This window comes from Artibeus jamaicensis, unplaced genomic scaffold, assembly GCF_021234435.1.
Source record: "Artibeus jamaicensis isolate MK-2021 breed Jamaican fruit bat unplaced genomic scaffold, CSHL_Jam_final contig_1127, whole genome shotgun sequence".
Classification (NCBI taxonomy): domain Eukaryota; kingdom Metazoa; phylum Chordata; class Mammalia; order Chiroptera; family Phyllostomidae; genus Artibeus; species Artibeus jamaicensis.
The window spans coordinates 1,890,679-1,912,492 of record NW_026521219.1 but is presented as its reverse complement, the minus strand read 5'-3'; the positions used below and the strand labels follow the sequence as shown (position 1 = coordinate 1,912,492).

The window sequence follows — 21,814 nt, the reverse complement described above, 5'->3', positions numbered from 1 at the left end:
TAGTGCATTTATTACATGCTAGGCATTAAGCTTAGCACTTTTCATGTATTCTCTTATTTAGTCTTCTTGGGCAATCTTTTGAGAATGTACAACTCAAATTCTAAGTTTAAAATTAAAGAAATGTGGGGAGGACAAATTAAGGCAAATCACAGAAAACCTTTCCAGACAGGGCTTTATTAAGAGAGTTAAAAATGCTGTTCTGCGTTACTTCAGCCTAGGCCTAAAGATATTCATAAGAAAATCCTGTGTTAAGTTACCTTTAGCATTGTCCTTTGCAATGACAAAAATGCCTCAAGTGTGAGATTCTGCAAAACTGTTCATTATAGGAACCTATCAACTCATCCTAATATTGCTAGGCAACAATGATAATAATAGTCAACATTTACACTGTGCTTATTATGTGCAGGCAACATTCTTTTTAGTTTTTGAATAGTGAGTATGTTTGTATTATTTAAATATCAAAATGACATAAAGAGAAAATGATGAATAATCTTGCTTCTAACTCTGTCCCAATTTACTTTGTCCCTACTTATCCTCAAGTGAATACTTTTATTCTTTTTAAAAAACCTGTTCAATATTTCTTTATATAAATAAAAAGCAATTTTCTTACACAAAAATGTAGCATACTACATAGGCAGTATTACATTTTTCTTTTACTGAGATGCTTCTACAGCTATACAGAAAGGTCATTTAAAAAATGCAAATTTATTATCTTATAGTGCTGGAGGTCCGAAGTCCAAAGTCAGTCTCAGTGAACTAAAATCACGCTGTTGGCAGGGCTGAATACTTGAGGATATTCTGAGAAAGGTCTTTGTTGCATTCTATTTATTGCATTCTTCATTTATTCAGCTACACTGAGAACTTACTATAAATTAATGCAACTATTGGGAAGTAAACTTTTGAGTTGAAGAGTAAATGCCATGTAATTTTAGGAGACAGTGACACTTTTCCATAAGGGTGATACTATTTTGTACTTTGTGGAGTATAAATGCTTGTTTCCTCACAGTGTCACTAAAAATGTGTGATTAGATTTTGGATCTGTGCCAATCTGATGGATGACAAAATACTATCCTTTGCATTTTTTTATGAGTGAGGTTTAGTTTGTGGAAGAAAACAAACATGTGTTTCATGTTCTGTGAACTGTCTGTTCACATCCATTTGACATATTTTATTTTCTATAGGTTGTTGAATTTTCCTTCTAGATTTCTAGAGCTCCTTATACTTTAAAATGATTATCTCTACAGGAATTATAAATATTTTCCCACATTTGTCTTTTGAATTAACTTGTCTGTTTTGTTTTATGCAGCATTCTTTGATTTTATGTAACTTAATTTTATCAATTTTAACTTTCATGTAGTTAAAAATTTATCAATATTTCCTTCTGTACCTTCTATTTTTTAAATTAAAGTTAGAAAGGTCTTCTGGTTTCATGATTATAAAAAAGTTTATCTGCTTCTGCCATCCAGTATTTACAGTTTTATTTAATTTAAATCTTTGATTTATTTGAAGATTGGGAATATGGTAAAATATATATAGATTAACTTAATGTTTTTCCAAGGGAGTAATTAGTTGTTCCAACATCACTTATAACCACAGTGAGGATGAAGTTGAAATTCATGAATTTGACCACATGGGGTTGCAAAGACTTTTTGAGAACATGACCTTTCTATTGATGCTGATAAAGAATCCATTGGGAGGCAGTAAAGAAAATTATGGAGGAAAAGCAGAGTTTGAGATGATAATTTTAGGAATATGGGAATTTCTGAGAGGTGGGAGATTAGAGAGAACAAATGACTTCATTTTAGATCACATTAGAACAACGAGTTTTGGGCTCACTTTGCTATGAAGCTCCATTGGGCCTTGGTGGTAATTTTAAAGTTTTTATTCTGTAGGAGTTGTGCTTTAAGGGTCTAATGAATGTGCTTACAGTTTGCCCTTGATATCCATGGGTTCCCTATCCATGGATTCAATGACTGTGGATCAAAAATATTCAAAAGAAACTTCTGGGAAAGATGGCAGCATAAATAAACATGGTACTATCCTCCTCCACGACCACATCAAAATTACAACTAATATATAGAACAACCATCTTTCAGAAACACCTGAAATATGGCTGAATGAAAGTTCTACAAATAGGAAATTAAAGAAGAAGCCACATCAAGACTGGTAGGAGGGGTGGAGATGCAGAACAAACTGGTCTCATATCCATGTGTGGTGGGTAAAAATTGGGAGTGATATCTCAGCTGCAGAGGTCTTACCTGAGAAGCAAGGGGTCCCAGCCCCACACCAGGGCTTCTAGCCCAGGCTTCCAGTGCCATGAAGAGAAGTCCTTATAACTTTTGGCTGTAAACCAGCAGAGATTGAAGCTGAACGAGATGAAGTACTGTTGCAGACCCAGGTAGTTCCTTTTAAAAGGCTCACAGATGGACTTATTTGGATTCACTCCCTCTGAGCTTTAGTGCTGAGGCAGCAGCTTGGAAGACACCAGAGACATACAAGGAGGAACTGAAGGCATCAGGGTGAGAGCTGGGAGGACAGTTTTTTTCAGATAGAAGTTCTGGCAGAGCCATTGTTTCTTTGATGAACCCTCTGACCACAGAGACAGTAGGTGGGTGCCATCTCTGAGTCTCTATCAACCTGACTTACACTGTTTGGCCCATCTTGGTGATTCCCTGAGGCTTTACCTGTCCCAAATTTCAGGTTCACCCACCTGTTTCAAGTGGCTTTTCCATATGAAAAGCCCATCTTGGCTCACGCTTTAGATTTTCCTAAAATCTTTCAAACAAGCAGCATTGGGCTTTATGTGCCCCATACCTCTAAGTGGATCCAGGCCCAGCATAGCAGCAGCTGACCTTGGTTCACATCTTGACCTTGCTTGGATACCTCCAAGCCAAGCACAAGTATCAGGCATCTATAGATTGCTTTGTGGCTAATGCTGGGTGATGCCAAGCAGAACAGGGCAACAAAACACAGGTGGTAGCTGACCTTGGCCTGCACCTCTGGGAGGCCCCAGAGCCAGTACACCCAGTGGATAGCTTCAGATCACCACCCAAACACCTCCACAAGCAACATACTAAAGGCGTGGACTCAGTGGGCACCAGAGCCCCACTGAAGTAAGTACTACTCTGTGGGGTGGGCCCCTGTACAATTGATACTCCATGGTGGTCAGAGGTCAGTGGTCAGTTGTCTTAGCAAGTGCTTGCAGCTGATCAGCCTGAGGGAAAATCCCTTCTACTGATGTGCCCAAATCAATCAACTACATGGGGAGGGTGTACACAACCCACACAGTAGGGCGTACCTCAAGTGCCCAGCTTGGGTGATCAGGGAGGGTGTGCTACAGGAACCTATAGAACACCTACCACATTAGGCTACTCTACTAAGCCTGGAAGACATAGCAGCTCTACCTAATACATAGAAACAAACACAGGGAAGCTTCCAAAATGAGGAGACAAAGAAACATGGTCCAAGTGAAAGCACAGATCAAAACTCTAGAAAAAGAACTAAACAAAATGGAGACAAGTAATCCACTATGTTAAGAATTCAAAACAATGGTTATAAAGATATTTAATGAACTTAGTGGCAACCTCATAAACATAAAAAGGATCAATCAGAAATGAAAGATACACTTACTGAAATGAAGACTAATTTATAAGAACTCAACAGTAGAGTAAATGAATCCAAAAAATCAAAGCAGCTATTTGGAATATTAGGAACCCAATCAGAACAGCAAGAAGAAAAAAGAATACCCCCAAATGAAGATAGTGTAAGGAACCTCTGGGACAACTTGAAGTACATCAACATTTGCATCATAAAGGTGCTGGGAAGAGAAGGGAAAGAGCAAGAAATTGAAAACTTATTTGAAAAATAATGACAGAAAACATCTCTAACCTGGTGAGGGAAATAGACATACAAGTTAAGGAAGCACAGAGAGTCCCCGAACAAGATGAACCTAAAGAGGTGCATACCAAGACGCATCATAATTAAAATGCAGAATGTTAGAGACAAAGAGGGAATCTTAAAAGCAGCAAGAGAAAAGCAATTAGTTTCCTACAAAGTAGCTCCCATAAGACAGTCAGCTGATTTCTCAACAGAAAGTCTGTAGGCCTGAAGGAATTGGGAAGAAATATTCAAAGGGGTGAAAAGCAAGGACCAACAACCAAGATTACTCTACCCAGCAAAGCTATCATTTAGAATCAAAAGACATAAAGAAGGCCCTGGCTGGTGTAGCTCAGTGGATTGAGCATGAGCCTGTGAACCAGAGTATCGTGGTTTAATTCCCAGTCAGGGCACATACCTGGGTTGCAGGCTAGTTCCCAGCAGGGGACACATGAGAGGCAACCATACACTGATATTTCTCTCCCTCTCTTCTTCCCTTCCCCTCTAAAGATAAATAAATAAAATATTTAAAAAAAAGACAGATAAAGAGATTATCAGTCAAGGAAAAGCTAAAGGAGTTCATCAAACCAGTATTTTATGAAGTGTTAAAGGGTCTTATTTAAGAAGAAGAAGAAAAAAAGATTAAAAATATGAACAATAAAGTGGCAATAACTACACAATTGAATCTAAAAAGCAAAATAAAAAGAAGCAGAACAAAAATGGACTCACAGATATAGAGAACATTTTGATGGTTGTCAGGTGGGAGGGTTTTTTGTCAGGTCAGATGTGTTAAAAATTTGAAGGGATTAAGAAGTACAAATTTGTTGTTATAGAATAGTCATGGGGACATAAAGTACAGCATGGGGAACACAGTCAATAATATTCTCATGACTACATATGGTGTCAGATAGGTGTGAGATTTATCAGGATAATCACTTAGTAGGTTATGTAATGTCTAATCACTGGGGTACACACCTGAAACTAATATAATAGTGCATGTCAACTGTGATTGAAAAATAAAAATAATTTAAAAATGGAAAAAAATATTTGAAAGAAAAAAACATTATGTTGTTGCTCATGTGTACTATGTAATTAGACCTAGGAATGGTTGCATTTGAACATATACAGACATTTTTCCTTGACATTTTTCCCTGAACAATACAGTGTGACAACTATTTGCATATTTTCTATGTTGTATTAGGTGTTATAACTAATTTATGGTTCAAAGCACATGGGAAGGGGAAAATGCATAGGTCATATGCAAATCCTAGGCCATTTTATATAAGGGGTTGAGCTTCTGAGGAGTTTGGTATCTGTGGAAGTCCGAGAGCCAATTCCTGCAGATTCTGGGGGACAACTGTATATATATCTTTTAGCAGCCAAGCATAATTACTAATGGTATCATTAAAGTTTGCTTGAAAAAGGACTTTCAGTAAAGTCAAGTTAGATTTAAGCAATGATCCTTCAGGAATTTGTAGAGTATTGACTTTTTACATTAATTGATCACTCAACAATTCATCTATTTAAACATCAAAATTACACTCATTTGCCAGATTATGAAGAACTGCTCCTTAATGGACTATATTTTCATTTGTTTTACTGGTCCAAAGGGTTAAATATGAATTTTAGAAACTTTTGCTTATGAAATAATTTTCATAAAACACCAGATAAAGCAGAGTCATACATTTTCTATGAAAATAAAAAATGTCACTTAAGTTAGTATAGATGTAATTTACTGCCATGATATATTCTAGGCATTATTATATTTTGAAAGAAATGGCCACATTCTGGAGAGCAGTTTGGCGGTTTCTGATAAAGTTAAACCAACACTTACCATATGACCCAGTAATATCACTCCTGGGTATTTGTCGAGAAAAAGAAAAGCCTATGTTCATATAAAATCTGTATGTAAATATTCATAGTACCCAAAATATAGAAACAGCCCTAATCCAGAAACAACCCATTGACCTGAAATATATAAATGGATAAAGTGTGAGACATCAATGCTGTAGAATACCATTCAGCAGTAAAAAGGAGTAACTACTGATGCATGCAGTGACTTGGATGGATCTCAAGAGCATCACGCTGAATGAAAAAGCCAGTCAAACGGTTACTACTATACAGCTCCACTTACATAACATTCTAAAAATGACAAAATTACAGTCATGAAAAATAGATGAATAATTCCTAGGGGTTAGGACTTGGAAGGGGAAGAGGTACTCTAAAGAGATAATGTAAGGGGTGGCATTCCAAGATGCTTTAGGGTTATGAGAAAGTTTTGTATCTTGATTGTGGTGGTTAATTTACACATGTGATAAAATTTCAATGTGGTGTATATAGAAAAAAATTGAATGCATGCAAAAACTGGTGAAGTCTGAATGTCTGCACTTTAGTTAGTAGTATGTATCCATATCAACTTCCTGGCTTTGACAATTGCATTACAGTTATGTCAGATGCTATCATTGAGGGAAGCTGGATGAAAGTACATGGGTACCAGGGAACTCTGGACTATTTTTATACAACTTCTAAGTATAAGTCTAAAGTTATTTCAAAATAAAAAGTTGAAAAAGAAGTCTGATCTTAGGAAGATGACTGATGGGGAGAAGAATTATACGTTTTATGACACTGACATCTATTTTCTTTTAGCTTTCACATCAACTAAAATATGGGGTGTGAGGAGGTTTAGGCATGGGAATCTGAGGTGAGCAAGTGGCTTATTAATTTGTTCCTGTCCCACAGTAGGTGTTGTAGGGAGGTGTGGTGTGTAGAAAGATCTTGGGACTTGATGTGAGCAAATCTCTCTCTATGTTTTGAGTTCTGACTCTTTTGTCTATATGCAGTATGACCCTTGATAAGACTTTTAATCTAACACTCCATTTTAAATATGTAAAATGGGTATCATAATCTCTTTTAACTTTAATAATAAGATTTTTATAGGAATTAATTGAGATAGTCCCTAAATATAATTTATAATATAAACTATGAAATTTTATTTCTGTTCATGTAACTCCAGATTGTCCAACTCCCAACCTTCTGTTATTTCAGCTTCACAGGAAGATTTCTTATCCAAACATAGATCATAAACTATTGCCCCTTATTTAATGTGTATCAGGAAACAGGCAATGGATTGGTTAGCATGTACACAAACACAGTGAATTAGTGGACAAGTAATCAAAAGTCAAAAGTGAAGCAAAGGTTCACTTATTTTTTGTCTCAAGGAAGACTGTGAGTTGAGCATTTAACTCAATTTTTTAAAAATTTCAAACCAAAAGGGGCCCAGGGAAAAATTAATACACTCTTTCCTTTCATAATTAAAAAAATCAGTAAGTTATTTCTAACAAAAAAGATGGTTTTGCAGCATTTTTAGGTGGAACTTTTGCTTATGTTTGAAAGTGAAGAAAAGCAAAAAGTCCTTTGCTGATGTAGCCGGTGGGATTAGGATCATCCCTTTCACAGCATCGGATACCATGAGGAAACCTGGATCCCGAAAGGAAGGTTGCTAGTCTATGTAACTTGGTCTCCCACCAACCTTGTTAATGAATTCATTTTCCCTGCACTCTCATTGTTCTTCCACATGTAGATTAAATGGATTATGCTATTATTAAATTTGATTCTTACAGAGGCAGCGCTTTAGAGCAATGGACTATAGGGAGGCCAGCATTCTATTACTGGCTTCACTGCTGACTTAGGGGCCAGGTACAACGCACTCTCATTTCACAATGCCTCAAATTTTCTGTCCATAGAGTGAGATAAACAATGTCTTAGAGGGACATGGTGCTGCTTTATGAGCACTATATACTAATTGAGCTCCAAATTACTTGATAGAAAGGTGCTCTTTGAAGAATTAAAGGTGTATTTATATTGTTGTTGTGAATCTTAACAGGAATGAGGCTTTAAAATCTAATTTTAAAAGCCTCCCACTGCACAATACATTATCCCTATTCTTAAATACTGCAATCAGCTGCACACTGAGTTGCTCTGTGGTATTTATTAAAAATGAAAAAAAAAAGCACTGCAGAGACGAGCTGTAGAACATTTTAAAGCCATGTGCAGTGGTTTAACTGCAGGCCTTCCACTGAAGTTAATGGGACTCATACTGGCCAATCTCAAGCACCATTTTGAAAATTTACCCCCTAGTGACAGTTTAATGTTTCTTATTGATCATAAGTCTTCAGATAACATCTCAAGGCAAGAGGGACAATTTATCAGAGGAAATGAATAATTTTTAATGAAATAACTCTGCATTGCAACTATCTATAAGTAAGAGGGTGCAGAGGAGTCTTGGTAATCCCTTGGTAAACAAGGGATTGTTTATTGGTGGTCGTTACCACAGGCCTATGGAGAAGTGTTCATCACATTCCCCTAATTCCCGTGGCTCATAGAGCATAATGCATTTTCTTTTTCATTTTGAAATTTTCTGTTTCTCAGGGTAGATATATACCTATGTGGAAAAGTAAGAGAGAGTAAGTTTATATTCTTCTGAATGGGTAAAATTTGTATATTGCTGATAAGAAGTTCAAACAGGTATAAATGACTAAAGCACCCAGAGCCTTGTATACTCATACTTTTTGCTGTCTGATCAAAAAAAGTTTTTTAGCTCAAATATTCAACATTGTACCTGCCATCCATCTATTAGACCTTTACCTGGTTGCCTGTTTCTAGAAGCTTCCTCATATCAAGTGATTATATGCCTTCATATGGCCTACATGGCCCTCATATGACCTCTGCGTGACCTGTGCCTGTCTCCCCATGAGCTCCTACTACTCTCCCTGCTACTTACTGAGTTCCAGCCAAATTGACCTTATGCCTTTTCCTTGGACAAGCCAATTTCACTGGGTATTAAGAATGTTCTCATTTATTATTTTCTGTACAAAAAAGATCTGTGCCTAAATCTTCTCATGGCTGGCTCCTTTTTAATATTCAGGTCAACTTGATGATTTACTCCTTGGAAAGACTTTCTCAGGCCACCCTATCTAAAAAAGTCCCCAATATCTCTGTTTTATTCTCTTCATTGCATTTATCTCTAGTTGACATTATCTTGTTTCATAAAAACATGCTTGTGTATTGTTTCTTCTGTCCACTGGGATATTAATTCTATGAATAAGACCTTGCTCATTTGGTGCAACACAATCTCCCCAGCATCTAGAATCATCCTTAGACATGGTGAACATTGTATAAATATTTGTTGAATGACTAAGCTCAAAACCCACAGTACATTTTGCTCCTGTGTCTCACGCAATTAGTCATGACATTCTATATCCCCTTCCCATGACTACTTCCACCTCCATCGCCTTTACTTTGCTTCACTGTAGGCTCCCTCCTTCCAGTGTTGTCCTTCTTTAAGGGCCCAGGAGACTGCACTCTTACAGGCAAGGACCACATTTTATTCACCTTTGTGGTTTTTTTAGACTTGAGGTCACGTCTGGTGTATTGTAAGTGTTCTATCTGTGAATGAATTTTCTTATATAACCCTTGATAGTACAGGCTGTTAGTACAACATTTTACAATGCTCTACTGAAGTTTATAGAAGGAGTGGAAAATAATCTTTAATTATTTATTTCCTTCTAAGGGCATCTATATGGTTAAGTTATATCAGCTAATCAAGCTACTTGACAAGTTTAAATTTGTGCACCAGGTCAACAATTACCTAAAGAGTTTTCTCAGGAGTCTACTAATGTTAACAAACATTTAAAAGCTTTTCTGGGAGTAACATCATTTATCCTGGAGATGTCTCCAATTGGGAAATACATGGAGAACCTCATGATAATACTGCTCAAGAGAATATGCAATCTGAAACAGGCTGAGTAAGTCTATTTTAGAGCCCAATTTCCCCTTTAGATTAGAGAATTTTAATAGGTAACCTGATACTAAACCTGGTATGCTTAAGGCTGATGCTGCTTTCAAACTCATTTTGTAAAGTCCAGGCTTTCATTCAAAATTCTCAGATTGCTAGAGATGAACATAAAAGCCTCAGGTTCTTTGTGAGTTGATGACAATAAGTAAGGTTTAATTCAATTTAATTTAAAAATACTACTAATAAGGACAATTTTCTCATAGTTGGGTAGTGTGGTGCAATGAGAAATGTTAATAGATACTTGCTTGGGCATTGTCCTGGGTTCCTGACACTTTGCTCCTAAAACCTTGGGAATCTCTGGAGTGAAAAGTGTTTTTGTATGCAAATGAAATGACTGGTAGCTGGGAGCCCCTTGATAGCATTAAGTTTCCAAAAAGACCAAAGCATGGCTAGAGAGTTGGGACTTTAAGCCCAACCCTGGATTTCTGAAAAGCTGGAGGGGCTAGAGATGAGTTTAATCACCAATGGTCAATGATCTAATCAGTCATGTCTATGTAATGAAAATTGCATGAAAATATTCAAACCATGGGGTTCTGAGAACTTCCAGGTTGGTGAACACACCCACCTTCCAGGGAGGGTAACATTCCTGGAGAGGGCATGGAATCTCCGTGGTAATCATTCCCTCACCCATCCTGTCTTGCACTTTTCTTTCATCTGGCTGTTCTGAAATTGCATCTTCTATAATAAACCAATAATAGTAAGTAAAATGCTTTCCTGAGGTCTGTGAGTCATTCTAGTGAATTATCAAACCTGAGATGGGGGGGATGTGGAAACTCCTAGATTCGTAGTCAGCTGGGCAGAAGTGTATGCAGCCTAGGCACCTCACTGTGGCTGGCATTTGAAGTCAAGGCTGGGGGTTTTGCAGGGGGAGCCCTGTGGGTGTTAATTCATAATCTGTGTGTCTGCACTAACTCTGGGTAGTTAGTATCAGAATTTAATTGAGTTGTTGAATGCCCAGTTCATGTCTGGAGAGTTGGAGAATTGGTTGGTGTGAGAAAAAAAATGTCCTTAGATTTGATGTCAGCAGTGTGAATAAAAACAGTTCATCAGGTAGGTATAGTTTTCTGGAGTGAAATCACAAGCAGTGAATCCTGTTTCTGTCACCTACCATCTTTCTAACTGTGGACAAGTCTCTTAAGCCCTGTCTTACTTCCTCATCTACAAAATGGGATACAATATTTATAGAGTGCTTGGAGCAGTACCTAGCATATAGAAGCTAATAAATATCAGCTATGAATAACTAAAAGGATTGAAATGGCTTCAATGATTTGTGGTAAATCAATTGGTAGGAAATAACTTGAGAGAATATAATTTTTACCAAAGGAGAGAAGAGGTTAGAAAGTATAGAAAATGATGCAATTCAAGGACTTAGAATAAAATTTAACATCTCTTAGAACAAAAGTTGGAGAAGGCAGAGAAGCAAAAAAAAAAAAATGCTGTCTCAAATCTTCACTTGAGCAGCTGGTGGCAGTTCTGGAAATCTCCAATTTAACTTCTGAACACATTAGCTGCTGAAGTCGACTTTTAATGAGATGAACTCACAGGTGTATTAGAGAGGCCTCGGCTATATGGTTGATTTTAATAAAGGCTTCAATTATGTTTTAGCCTAGTTAAGAAGCTGGTTATTTTTTTCTCATTAAGAAAAAATACACTTTCAGGCATTTTCCCGAGAGACTGTTATGTCAGAGAAATATTTGCCCAATTCACGGGGGAAACATCAGTGCTATGGTTTGCCTCTTTTGTCCCCTTGTGGAAATATCACGCTGAAGAAAAATTGTTAAAGTAGCATTAAGAAATCAACTTGTATTTAGCATCAAATACAGATTTCAAGATTAACAAGCTTGTATTTTTTGTTTCCTTGAGATGCATTGCAAGATTGGAAAATATAGGCCTGTTATATCTGTCTTCAGAGTCACCAGGGAATCCAAAAATCCACTGTTGGAAGTAATTTGTTGGCTTCCTGATGCATCAGGCTCATTATCCTAATCTAAGTGCCAGCCTTTGGCACTATTTGCAATTTTCAGGTAGGTCATTAATGAAAGCTTGAAAAAGGAATGGCTATGAAATCAGTCTTTGAAGTTATTTCACACATTTTCAGTTGAGAATGTTCACTGGGTGAATGATTTGGGCTTGAATATAGAGAAATTGTAAAGCAGCCAGCTCAGGGAAATGAAGGGCAACCTGGATAGTCATCCCAAAATATATTTATCTCTCTAAATTGGTAAAGCAATAGTCATTGCCCCTAGCTGCAGACATGTTATTTCAACAAAGCCTTAGGGGAGAGATGGAAATTGAACATATAGGCATAAGGAATAATTTTGTAATTAAAAAAAGATTTTATCAGTTTTCAAAGCGAACTCCCCAATCAAGCAGATATAAACAAATATAGTAATGGAAGAATGCACTTAATTAAAAAAATTTAAATAGATTTTTCTCTTCCCACAGATAAGCACTGTTGTTTAAAATGTTTTTCCTACTCACACAAATATACAATGATTTTATGATTTTTTAAATCAACAAGTGCTTTGGTACATCAACAAGGTTTTGTAAAGCTCCTGGTTCTGGCTGCAGTGCAGGGGCAAGAGGGTGGGAGCTCAGGAGGGGGAAGTGCTAAAATCTTTGGGAACTGGCCTGTGGGCCTCTATCAAATTGTGCCCAAATACTGTCAGTTGGTCTAGAGGGCTCAATACTGTAGGAGGCTCACTAGCTGACCACTAGGGTAGCTTCCAGCTCCTTCCAGTTGGACAGAGAACAACATTGCTGCGCTTACAGAGTGCATTTTCTGTAATGAAGGCATAGCCAGCTTATCACAATCATTTTTTGAATACTCAAGACTTGTACAAATGTTTGGGTGTGTATTCGGCATGTTCAGAGTAATCAAATCTTACAAATACATGGAGTCTTGAGAAATCTTAGCTACATTTCCAAACTCTGAACAGTTTTCATGGACAGATGAGAGAGATGTTATTCCTTTTTTCATTTCATCATGGTACATTATGTTGAGCAAGGGAAATACAAGGTTCATTGGGTGACATCAATTATTTTTATGGACCTATTAAACAGGCCCAGAAAAGGTTTTGTCACCTGGTACAGCCTACTGCCTGGCAGTGACATTTTGTTCCTCTGTGTAAGTTAAATTTTATTGACCTCATACTGAAGAGCCACATTTGAATATGTTTAAAGCCACATTTGAATATGTTTCACCAGTACCTCAATGCAGGTGGACCACTGGGTCAAACTGTTATATGTACATTAATAAACAACTGAAAGAAATGAATAATTACCCCAAATGTAAGTACAAATGTTGTCTTTGTTCTAATAGGGATTCATTATATATTTATTCATAAAATTTTCTTCCAAAATGATTAATTTACTAGAGGTAAAATATCCAAGTGAAAAAAAGGCTGGGGGAATTAACTAAACTAAATCTATGCCTAAAGCATATTATACTAAATTTGTAAGGTTATTATTGATAGGTCCATCGATGTTGAGACTTACAGATAACATCATGTTTAGGACTTCCAGCCAAGATGGAGGCATAGGTAGATTCACTGTGCCTCCTCGTACAACCAAAAGTAGGACAATAACACATTTCTGTGCAAAAACCAACCAGAACTACCAGAGGATCAAACTGTATTGAAGTCTGACAACCAAGGAGTTAAAGAAGAAGAATTCAGACTGGTAGGGGCAGAGACAGGCAGCTGGGGTGGTGAGGGCTCATGGCAAGGCAGTGGCTGCTGGAGCAGTCCAGGCAGTGGCTGGTGAAGTGGGCAGTCTGACATTTACATGCAGATAAACTTGGAGGAACAACTGGGGAGCCAGACAAACTGCTCAACCCAGGGTTCTAGTGTGGAGAAATAAGGACTCAAAATCTTTGACTGAAGAAACCTATGGGGGTTCCAGTGGCTGGAGACACTCCCAGCCTCACAGGACAATTCACTGGAGAGACCTACAGGGTCCTAGAACATGCACAAACCCACCCACCTGGGAATCAGCACCAGAAAGACCCAATTTGCTTGTGGGTAGTGGAGGCTGTGCTGAAAGCCATCCGAAAGCCAGCAGGCAGCATTGTTCCCTCTCAGACCCCTCCCCCACATATAGCACCAAAGCGAAGCTACATGGGGTGCCCCACCTTGGTGTATACTTACGGCTTAGCTCCTCACTATGTAATAGGTGTGCCAAGACAATAAAAAAAATGCCCAAATGAAAGAACAGATCAAAGCTCCAGAAAAAATACAATTAAATGTTGAAGAGATAGCTAACCTATCAGATGCAGAGTTCAAAACACTGGTAATCACGATCCTCAACAGAAATGGTTGATTATGGTTGCAAAACAGAGAAAAAATGAAGGCTATGCAAAGTGAAATAAAGGAATATGTACAGGAAACCAACAGTGATGGGAAGAAAATTGGGACTTAAATCAACAGTTTGGACCAGAAGGAATAAATAAACATTCAACCAGGACAGAATGAAGAAATAAGAACTCAAAAAAAATTAGGAGAGGTTTAGGAACCTCTGGGACAACTTTAAATGTTCTAACATCCAAATCGTAGGGGTACCAGAAGAAGAAGAGAAAGAGCAAGAAATTGAAAAGTAATTTGAAAAACTAATGGAGACCTTCCCTAATCTGGTAAAGGAAATAGACTTCCAGGAAGTCCAGGAAGCTCAGAGAGTCCCAAAGAAGTTGGACCCAAGAAAGTACACATCAAGGCACATCATAATTACATTACCCAGGATTAAAGATAGGGAGAGAATCTTAAAAGAAGCAAAAGAAGAGTGTTACCTACAAAGGAATTCCCATAAGACTATCAGCTAGTTTCTCAAAGGAAACCTTACAGGCAAGAGGGGGCTGAGAAGAAATATTCAAAGTCATGAAAAGCAAGGACCACATACAAGATTACTCTATCCAGCAAAGCTATCATGTAGAATGGAAGGGCAGATAAAGTGCTTCCCAGACAAGGTAAAGCTAAAGGAGTTCATCATCGCCAAGTCCTTATTACATGAAATGTTAAAAAGACTTTTTAAGAAAAAGAAGAAGATCAAAACTATGAACAGTATAATGACAACAAACTTATAAATGTCAACAACTGAATCTAAAAATCAAAAACAAAAACAAAGTAAGCAAACAACTAGAAAAGGAATAAGATCATAGAAATGGAGACCACATGGAGGGTTATCGGCAGGGAGTGGGACCAGGGAGAACAGGGGGAAGGGTACAGTTACTAAGAAGTATACACGGTACATACAAAATAGACAGGGGGGTCAGGGGGAGATTAAGAATAGTACAGGAAATGGAGAAGCCAAAGAACGTATATGCACGACTCAATAACATGAACTAAATGGGGGAGTGCTGTGGGAGGGGGAGTGCAGGGTGGAGGGGAATAAAGGGGGAAAATGGTACAACTGTAATAGTATAATCAATACATTTGAAAACAAACAAACAAACAAACAAACCATCATGTTCAGAACCATGTGTTGCTTCAAAACCTGCAAGGATCTGAGACAGGGAGAGAAAGATTAGAGTACTAAGATGTTTCAATGAATGCACAGTCGAAAACAGCTATCAGAAGGCAGCAGACATCTAGGAAAGAACTTTCTTTTCAGCTTGGGGGCCAGAAATACGTTGGCATTGCCTCTGGAACTGGAACAAAACCAAGTTTTAACTGGTTTTAAAATCGGGACTAGAACACTCCCTCAGTCATCTGTGAACCAACCTTATCCTGTAGAAGTGGAGTGAGTCTTGGCCGGCCACCTGCCCTGTGAATTGTTTTTTGGGGGTCCCTTATAGGACAGAAAGTACTTGTACAGCAGTTTCACATCAAGTTATAGTCCTCTGTGATGTTGCTTGAGCAGAGAATTGAAAAAGAGTAAAAGTCTCCAGAGAAACATATCAAATGGTTTCACTAATACACCTTGGGGCTGGATGGACCTGCGTGTCTGGGAGTTACGATCTACTTTCCTCTACACCTGAGCAATGGTTTCCAAAAAAGAGGAAAACCTGTTCTTGTAGAAGAGAGGCAGCTGGATAGACAAGGCCTTTTAAGATTGAATTAATTTATAATTTCATTATATTTACTACAGTGCTTCGCACACAGCTAAATTCTATAAAGAGTAATTGAATAAATACTTTTGAAATGTGTATACTATGAAATTACCTCAGTGGCAGAAAGTGTGTGGGGAGCCCACCCATTCTCCCATCCCCAGGACAGGGCTCTTCCTTCACAACAAGGATGGAATGAAACATTCTTCTTCACAGTGCCCACGGACGGGAGGGACTTCCTCCAGTTCCTCCTTAAATCACTCTGCCCCTGCCACTGGCAACAGGGGTAAAGGAGGGAACTAAGAAGATGACTCATTACTTCCTGACTTCCGAAACAAAATGAAAAACCTGTCGTGGATGAAGAAGATGGTCTACACTACTTTGTAGACTAAAAATCCACTTTCAGAGATTGGAAATAAGTAATCCTCTCCAAGAACGTGCGGTATCTGGATTTGAATGACTGCCAAGAAGTGAGAAGGCAAAGAGGCCAAGAAAGCCAAATTTAGCTGTTAAACAACAACGACAACAACAATAGCTTTTATATATTGGGTTTATTTTTTCCCCAAAAGAAGATTTTATTTTTTTAAAAAGGGGAGTACGAGGCTATGTTCTTCTGTAATGTCAAAATCATGAGGCCAAGAAAGTCTGAGGAATAGTTCTGGGTTAAAGGGGACTAAAGAGGCATGACGACTAAATGCAGTTAAGTGATGCTAGGCGGGTCATGCACTGAAGAGGAAAGAATGCCATGAAGGACATTACTGGGTCAATCGACAAAAGCAGAACACAGCCAGCAGATTAGATACTGTATCGATATTCAATCGATGTTCAATCGATGAAGGTTATACAAAAGAATATCCTTATTCTTAGGAAATCTACATTGAAATATTTAGGGATAAAGGGCTGAAAAGTAGGCAACTTATGATTTTTTAAAACATGAATTTTATATTGAGATATAATTTATGATACCCTTTAAAATATATTGCTGGCAGATCCTAGATCTTAACTTCAGAATGCCACATGGCATCTTTGTTACGAAGTATAATTTGTAGCTGGCACCCAGGTGAGTGGAGCACCCCTGAGCCCACAGCACCAAGGGAGTTGCAGGGATATGATTCTTACTTCAGGACTTCAGGGTGGGAGCCACATATTCCAGAGTGGAAAACAATTGATCTGGTTTGAGGTTACAAATGCAGAAAGTAAAACACACTCATAATCAGTCTTGAGCAGCACTATCTGGTATGTATTACCAGGTCTGATACACTTCTACCCATTCCAATTAATCAAAGCATAAAAGGGATATTGCTCATATTGTAGAGAAGAAAGAGGTTTTGTAATTACTGAAATGAATGCTCCCCTAATTCAGGGCGACGCTGTAACTTGATACAAGTGGGTGTTCCGGAGCCATACCTCCTGGCTCAAATCCTAGGCCTACCACTTACCACCTGTATGACTTTTAATAACTTATTTCTCTTTGCCTAAGGTTTTTCATCTATAAAATGGGGATAATGAAAACATCTACCTCACGGTGTTGTGGTGAGGATTAAATGAGTCAACACTTTTTAAAATGCAAGGGTGCCTGATGTGATAAACACTCCACAAATATTAACTTTGAATATTAATTAAGTGTTGCAATATAGACAGGAGACAGAAGAAAAGGATGCAGAAATCCAGGTGTCTGGATTTTGATATTCACCTATAACACAAAAGGGCTTTCGGGCAAACCTCAGTCTTCCTTGCCATCCTCTGTACCGACAACAGCAACCTGCAGACCAGATTCGGATGATGAACTCCAAACCAAAGACGACAATCATCACGAACTCCTAAAATATCAAACAAGAAATGTTAGAGGTGAAGAAACCATGTGGAGCAACTGTAGCAAGCAGCTCTATGGGTATCTCTGGCCATTTAGGCATTTCATCTAAAATGTCTTTATGTTACATGTCTAAAGTTAAGCACATCTGTTCTCCAAATCAAACAGAACCTGGAGGATGTGGAGACCTCTGCATTGGCTATTGTCTGCATTTGCTGTCATGGAATTGCCATTTCTTTTCAAGTCTCTAACATTGTGCAAATTTAAGAGTCAGTTTCAATACTAAATTTGCAGGCTGCATTACCAATCTGCCTTGTTTGGAGTATGTAGTGTAGCTGACTTCGGCTACTTGGTAACATGTGAAGTACCGGGAACGAAAGAGAGGACCCTGAAAACCCAGCTTTACGGTTTTGTAGAAAACAGAGTTTCACTTTGCTGCAAAGAGCGACAATCTCTAGGCTTATAAGAGTTGTTTTCAGAGAAAAAGAACTCTTTAAAAGTATGCTGAGTTCTTGTAATATGGTGTCCAAGCCTCCTCATAGCACAGCATAGGAGGCAATGTTTCAAAAACGTTACTGCATGTTTGGCACATGTATCCTTTGCCAGAAATGAGACCTTAAATTCTTCGAATCTGAAGATTGTTAATTATTATGCAACCCTTTGGTGAGAGCTGCTTAGAAAATAGCACCTGTTCCAGCAAAATGACTTTGAGATTGTTTACAAGAGTTGCGAATGAACCTTGGGATAAGGCCACCTAGAGTGTCCCATTAAGTAGTGGGTCATAGAATGAGAAACCAAATAGAATTTTAAAGAAGAAAGCATCTCTGCAGCAAGCATATCATAGTCACCTTATTGTCCCTATAGGTGCAGGCACTGAGCTTATTGAACTTGGTTTTCCTTAAAAAAATAATTCCCTCTCTTAGAATTATGCTAAGTCAAATAAGCCAGTCACAGAAAGACACTCCTGTGGAATCTAATGAACAAAATGAACCAACAAGCAAAATAGAGACAGACAGTTGTCGGGGCGGGGGAGTGTTGGTGGACTTAGGGGTGCAAGTAGAAGGACTGAACAAAAAGAGAAAGAGAAAAAAGCACATGGACATGGGCAACAGTGTGGTGATTGCCAGGGTAGGGGGCTGGGGTGAAGTGGAGAAGGGCGAAGGGGGATAACGGTGATGGCAGGAGATGACTGGGAGGAGGGTGAACACACAATGCAGTGTAAGACAGTATGTTGTGGAACCGTGTGCCTGAAACTGTATAACTTTTTTAACCAGTGTCACCTAATAAACAGTAAAAAAAAGTAAAAATTCTCTGTCTTATTTTTAAACAAGGATTGACTCAGCATTTATAATGTAGAATAATAGATATTTTAAAAATGTATTAAATTTATTATTTATTAATTGGTTTAAAAATATTTTATTTATTTATCGTTAGAGGGGAAGGGAAGGAAAGAGGGAGAGAAATATCAATGTATGGTTGCCTCTCGTGCATCCCCTGCTGGGAACTGGCCTGCAACCCAGGCATGTGCCCTGACTAGGAATCAAACCGCGATCGTCTGGTTCACAGGCCCATGCTCAATCCACTGATCTGAGCCAGCCAGGGCTTTATTAATTGGTTTTTATTATAATTGCTTAATTATAAAAGTGATACATAGTCTTTATTAAGATATTCCAACATCAGAGGAATATAGAGCATAGAAATAAAGGTCTTTAGAACAAATTTCAAAAATTTATATGGAACCCCAAGAAACCCAGAATAGCCTCAGCAATCTTTAAAGAAATATGTATGCATGTATGTATGTATTTATTTATTTATCTTTAGAGAGAGGAAGAGAGGGAGAGAAACATCAATATGTGGTTGTGTCTCACATGCTCCCTACTGGAGACCAGGCACTCAACCCAGGCATGTGTTCTGACTGGGAACTGAACCAGTGACCCTTTGGTTTGTAGGCTGGCACTCAGTCCACTGAGCCACACCACCCGGGGCAGCAATATTTTAAAAAATATTTGTAATATTTATTGATTGTGATATTACAGTTCCAATTATTTTCCCCTTTGATCCCCTCCATTGGGTGCCTCCCTCCTCTCCAGCAATCTCGCCTTCTTAGTTCATGTCTGTGGGTCATGCATATAAGTTCTTTGGCTTCTCCATTTCCTGTACTATTCTTAACCTCCCCCTGTCTACTTTGTATGTATCATTTATGCTTCTTAATCCTTGTACTTTTTCCCCCTTCTTCCTGGTCCCCCTCCCTGCTGATAACCCTCCATGGGATCTCCATTTCTATGATTTTGTTCCTGTTCTAGTTGTTTGCTTAGTTTGTGTGTTTTTTTCTTTTTTAGATTCAGTTGTTGGTAGTTGTGAATTTGTTGTCATTATACTCTTTATAGTTCATCTTTTTCTTTTCCTTAAAAAAAGTCCTTTTAACATTTCATGTAATAGCAACTTGGTGATGATGAACTCCTTTAGCTTTACCTTGTCTGGGAAGCACTTTATCTGCCATTCCATTCTAAATGATAGTTTTGCTGGGTACAGTAATCTTGGTGTTAACTCCTTGCTTTTCATGACTTTGAATACTTTTCTAGTCCCTTCTTGTCTGCAAAGTTTTTTTTTTTGAGAAATGAGATGATAGTCTTATGGAACTCTTGTAGGTAACTTTCTTCTTTTCTCTTGCTGTTTTTAAAATTCTCTCTTGTCTTTAACCTTTGGCACTTGAATTATGATATGTCTTGGTGTGTTCCTCTTTGGGTCCAACTTCTTTGGGACTCTGTGCTTCCTGGACTTGCATGTCTATTTCCTTCACCAAATTAGGGAAGTTTTCTTTCATTAGTTTTTCAAATAAGTTTTCAATTTCTTGCTCTTCCTTTTCTCCTTCCAGCATCCCTATGATTCAGATGTTCACACTTTTGAAGATGTCCCAGAGTTTTCTTATTCTCTCATTGATTTTTTGAATTATTGTTCCTTCATTCTGTACTCACTGACTGTTTATTTTGTCCTTATGTTCCAAGTCATTGACCTGAACCCTGGCTTCTTTCATTTCACTCTTGGTTCTCTATGGGTTTTTCTTCATTTCACTTAGTGTAGCCTTCATTTCTCCCCATATGCATTTGCCATATTCAACAAGTTCTCTAAGCATCCCTATCACCAGTGTCTTGAATTCTGCATCAAAACAGGTTGGTTTTAATGTAGAGGTAGATTGGTTATCTCTGTTCCACTTAGTTTTGGTTCATTCTTTCATTTGGGCCACATCTCCTCCTCTCCTCAATTTGGCAGCCTCCCTATGCTTGTCTCTGTGTATTAGGTAGAGCAGCTTTGACTTTCTGCCTTGGTGCACCTGTTACATTGTAAGAGGCAGAGCCTCAGGTATTCACCAGGATGGGGCAACCCAGTTTGTGGTGCTGTATGTAGGGGAGGGGATGGAGAGGAAACACTGTCGCTTGCTTGGCTCTCACCCCATTTTCAGTCACTTCCCTCACTTCCTGTATACAACTGTCACCCTTCTAGTTGCTGCTCTGGTGCTGAATCCCAGGGTGGGTAGGTCTGCATATGTCCTTTAAACAGATTCTTTTGAGAGGCATGTTTCTTCTGCCACCCCAACCACCACTGGTTTTTACAATCAGAAGTTATGAGGCTTTATTTCCCAGCTCTGGAACCCTGGGCTGCATAGTCTGGGCTAGGGCCAGGATTGCTTGCTCCCCAGGTATGTCTCCTGGTTTTTATCTGCCACATGTGAATGTGGGACCACCCATTCTGCTGGCCACTACTGCTGCTGACTTTCTACCACCACCTCACTGGGGCCACAGCATATCCTCTCTGCCCCCCTCATACCCATCTGGATGAATATTTCTTCTTTAAATTCTTGGTTGTTGGACTTCCAGAAGTTTTATTTTCTGGTAGTTCTGGTTGTTTTCTGTTTTAAAGTTAGTTGTGTGTGGAGGTAAAGTGTGTCAACCTATCCCTCCATCTTGGTCAGAAGTCCTAGCCTCAGCAATCTTGGGAAAAAAGAACAAAGTAGTAAGGACCACAATATCTGATATCAAACTGTACTGTAAGGCTACTGTAATCACAATGGTCTGGTACTGGCATAAGAACAGACAGATAAACCAATGGAGCAGAATAGAGAGCCCAGAAATAAACTCAAGTCTCTAAAGTCATTAATGTTTGACAAAGGAGTCAGGAGCATACAATGGAGTAAAGATGATGGCCTCTTCTATAAATGGTGTTGGAAGAACTGGAC

The 21,814-nt window shown here is 38.4% G+C and overlaps 1 protein-coding gene across 3 annotated transcripts in view; it reads right to left on the bottom strand.

The window, feature by feature from the left end:
- KCNQ5 (potassium voltage-gated channel subfamily Q member 5) overlaps positions 1-21,814 on the bottom strand; it is a 505,983-nt gene that overhangs the window by 113,771 nt on the left and 370,398 nt on the right. For all 3 annotated transcript variants that reach the window (XM_053664043.1, XM_053664048.1, XM_053664050.1), the window contains exon 3: positions 17,464-17,590. In XM_053664043.1, the coding sequence (XP_053520018.1) occupies positions 17,464-17,590 (127 nt within the window). The remainder of the gene's footprint in view (positions 1-17,463; positions 17,591-21,814) is intronic.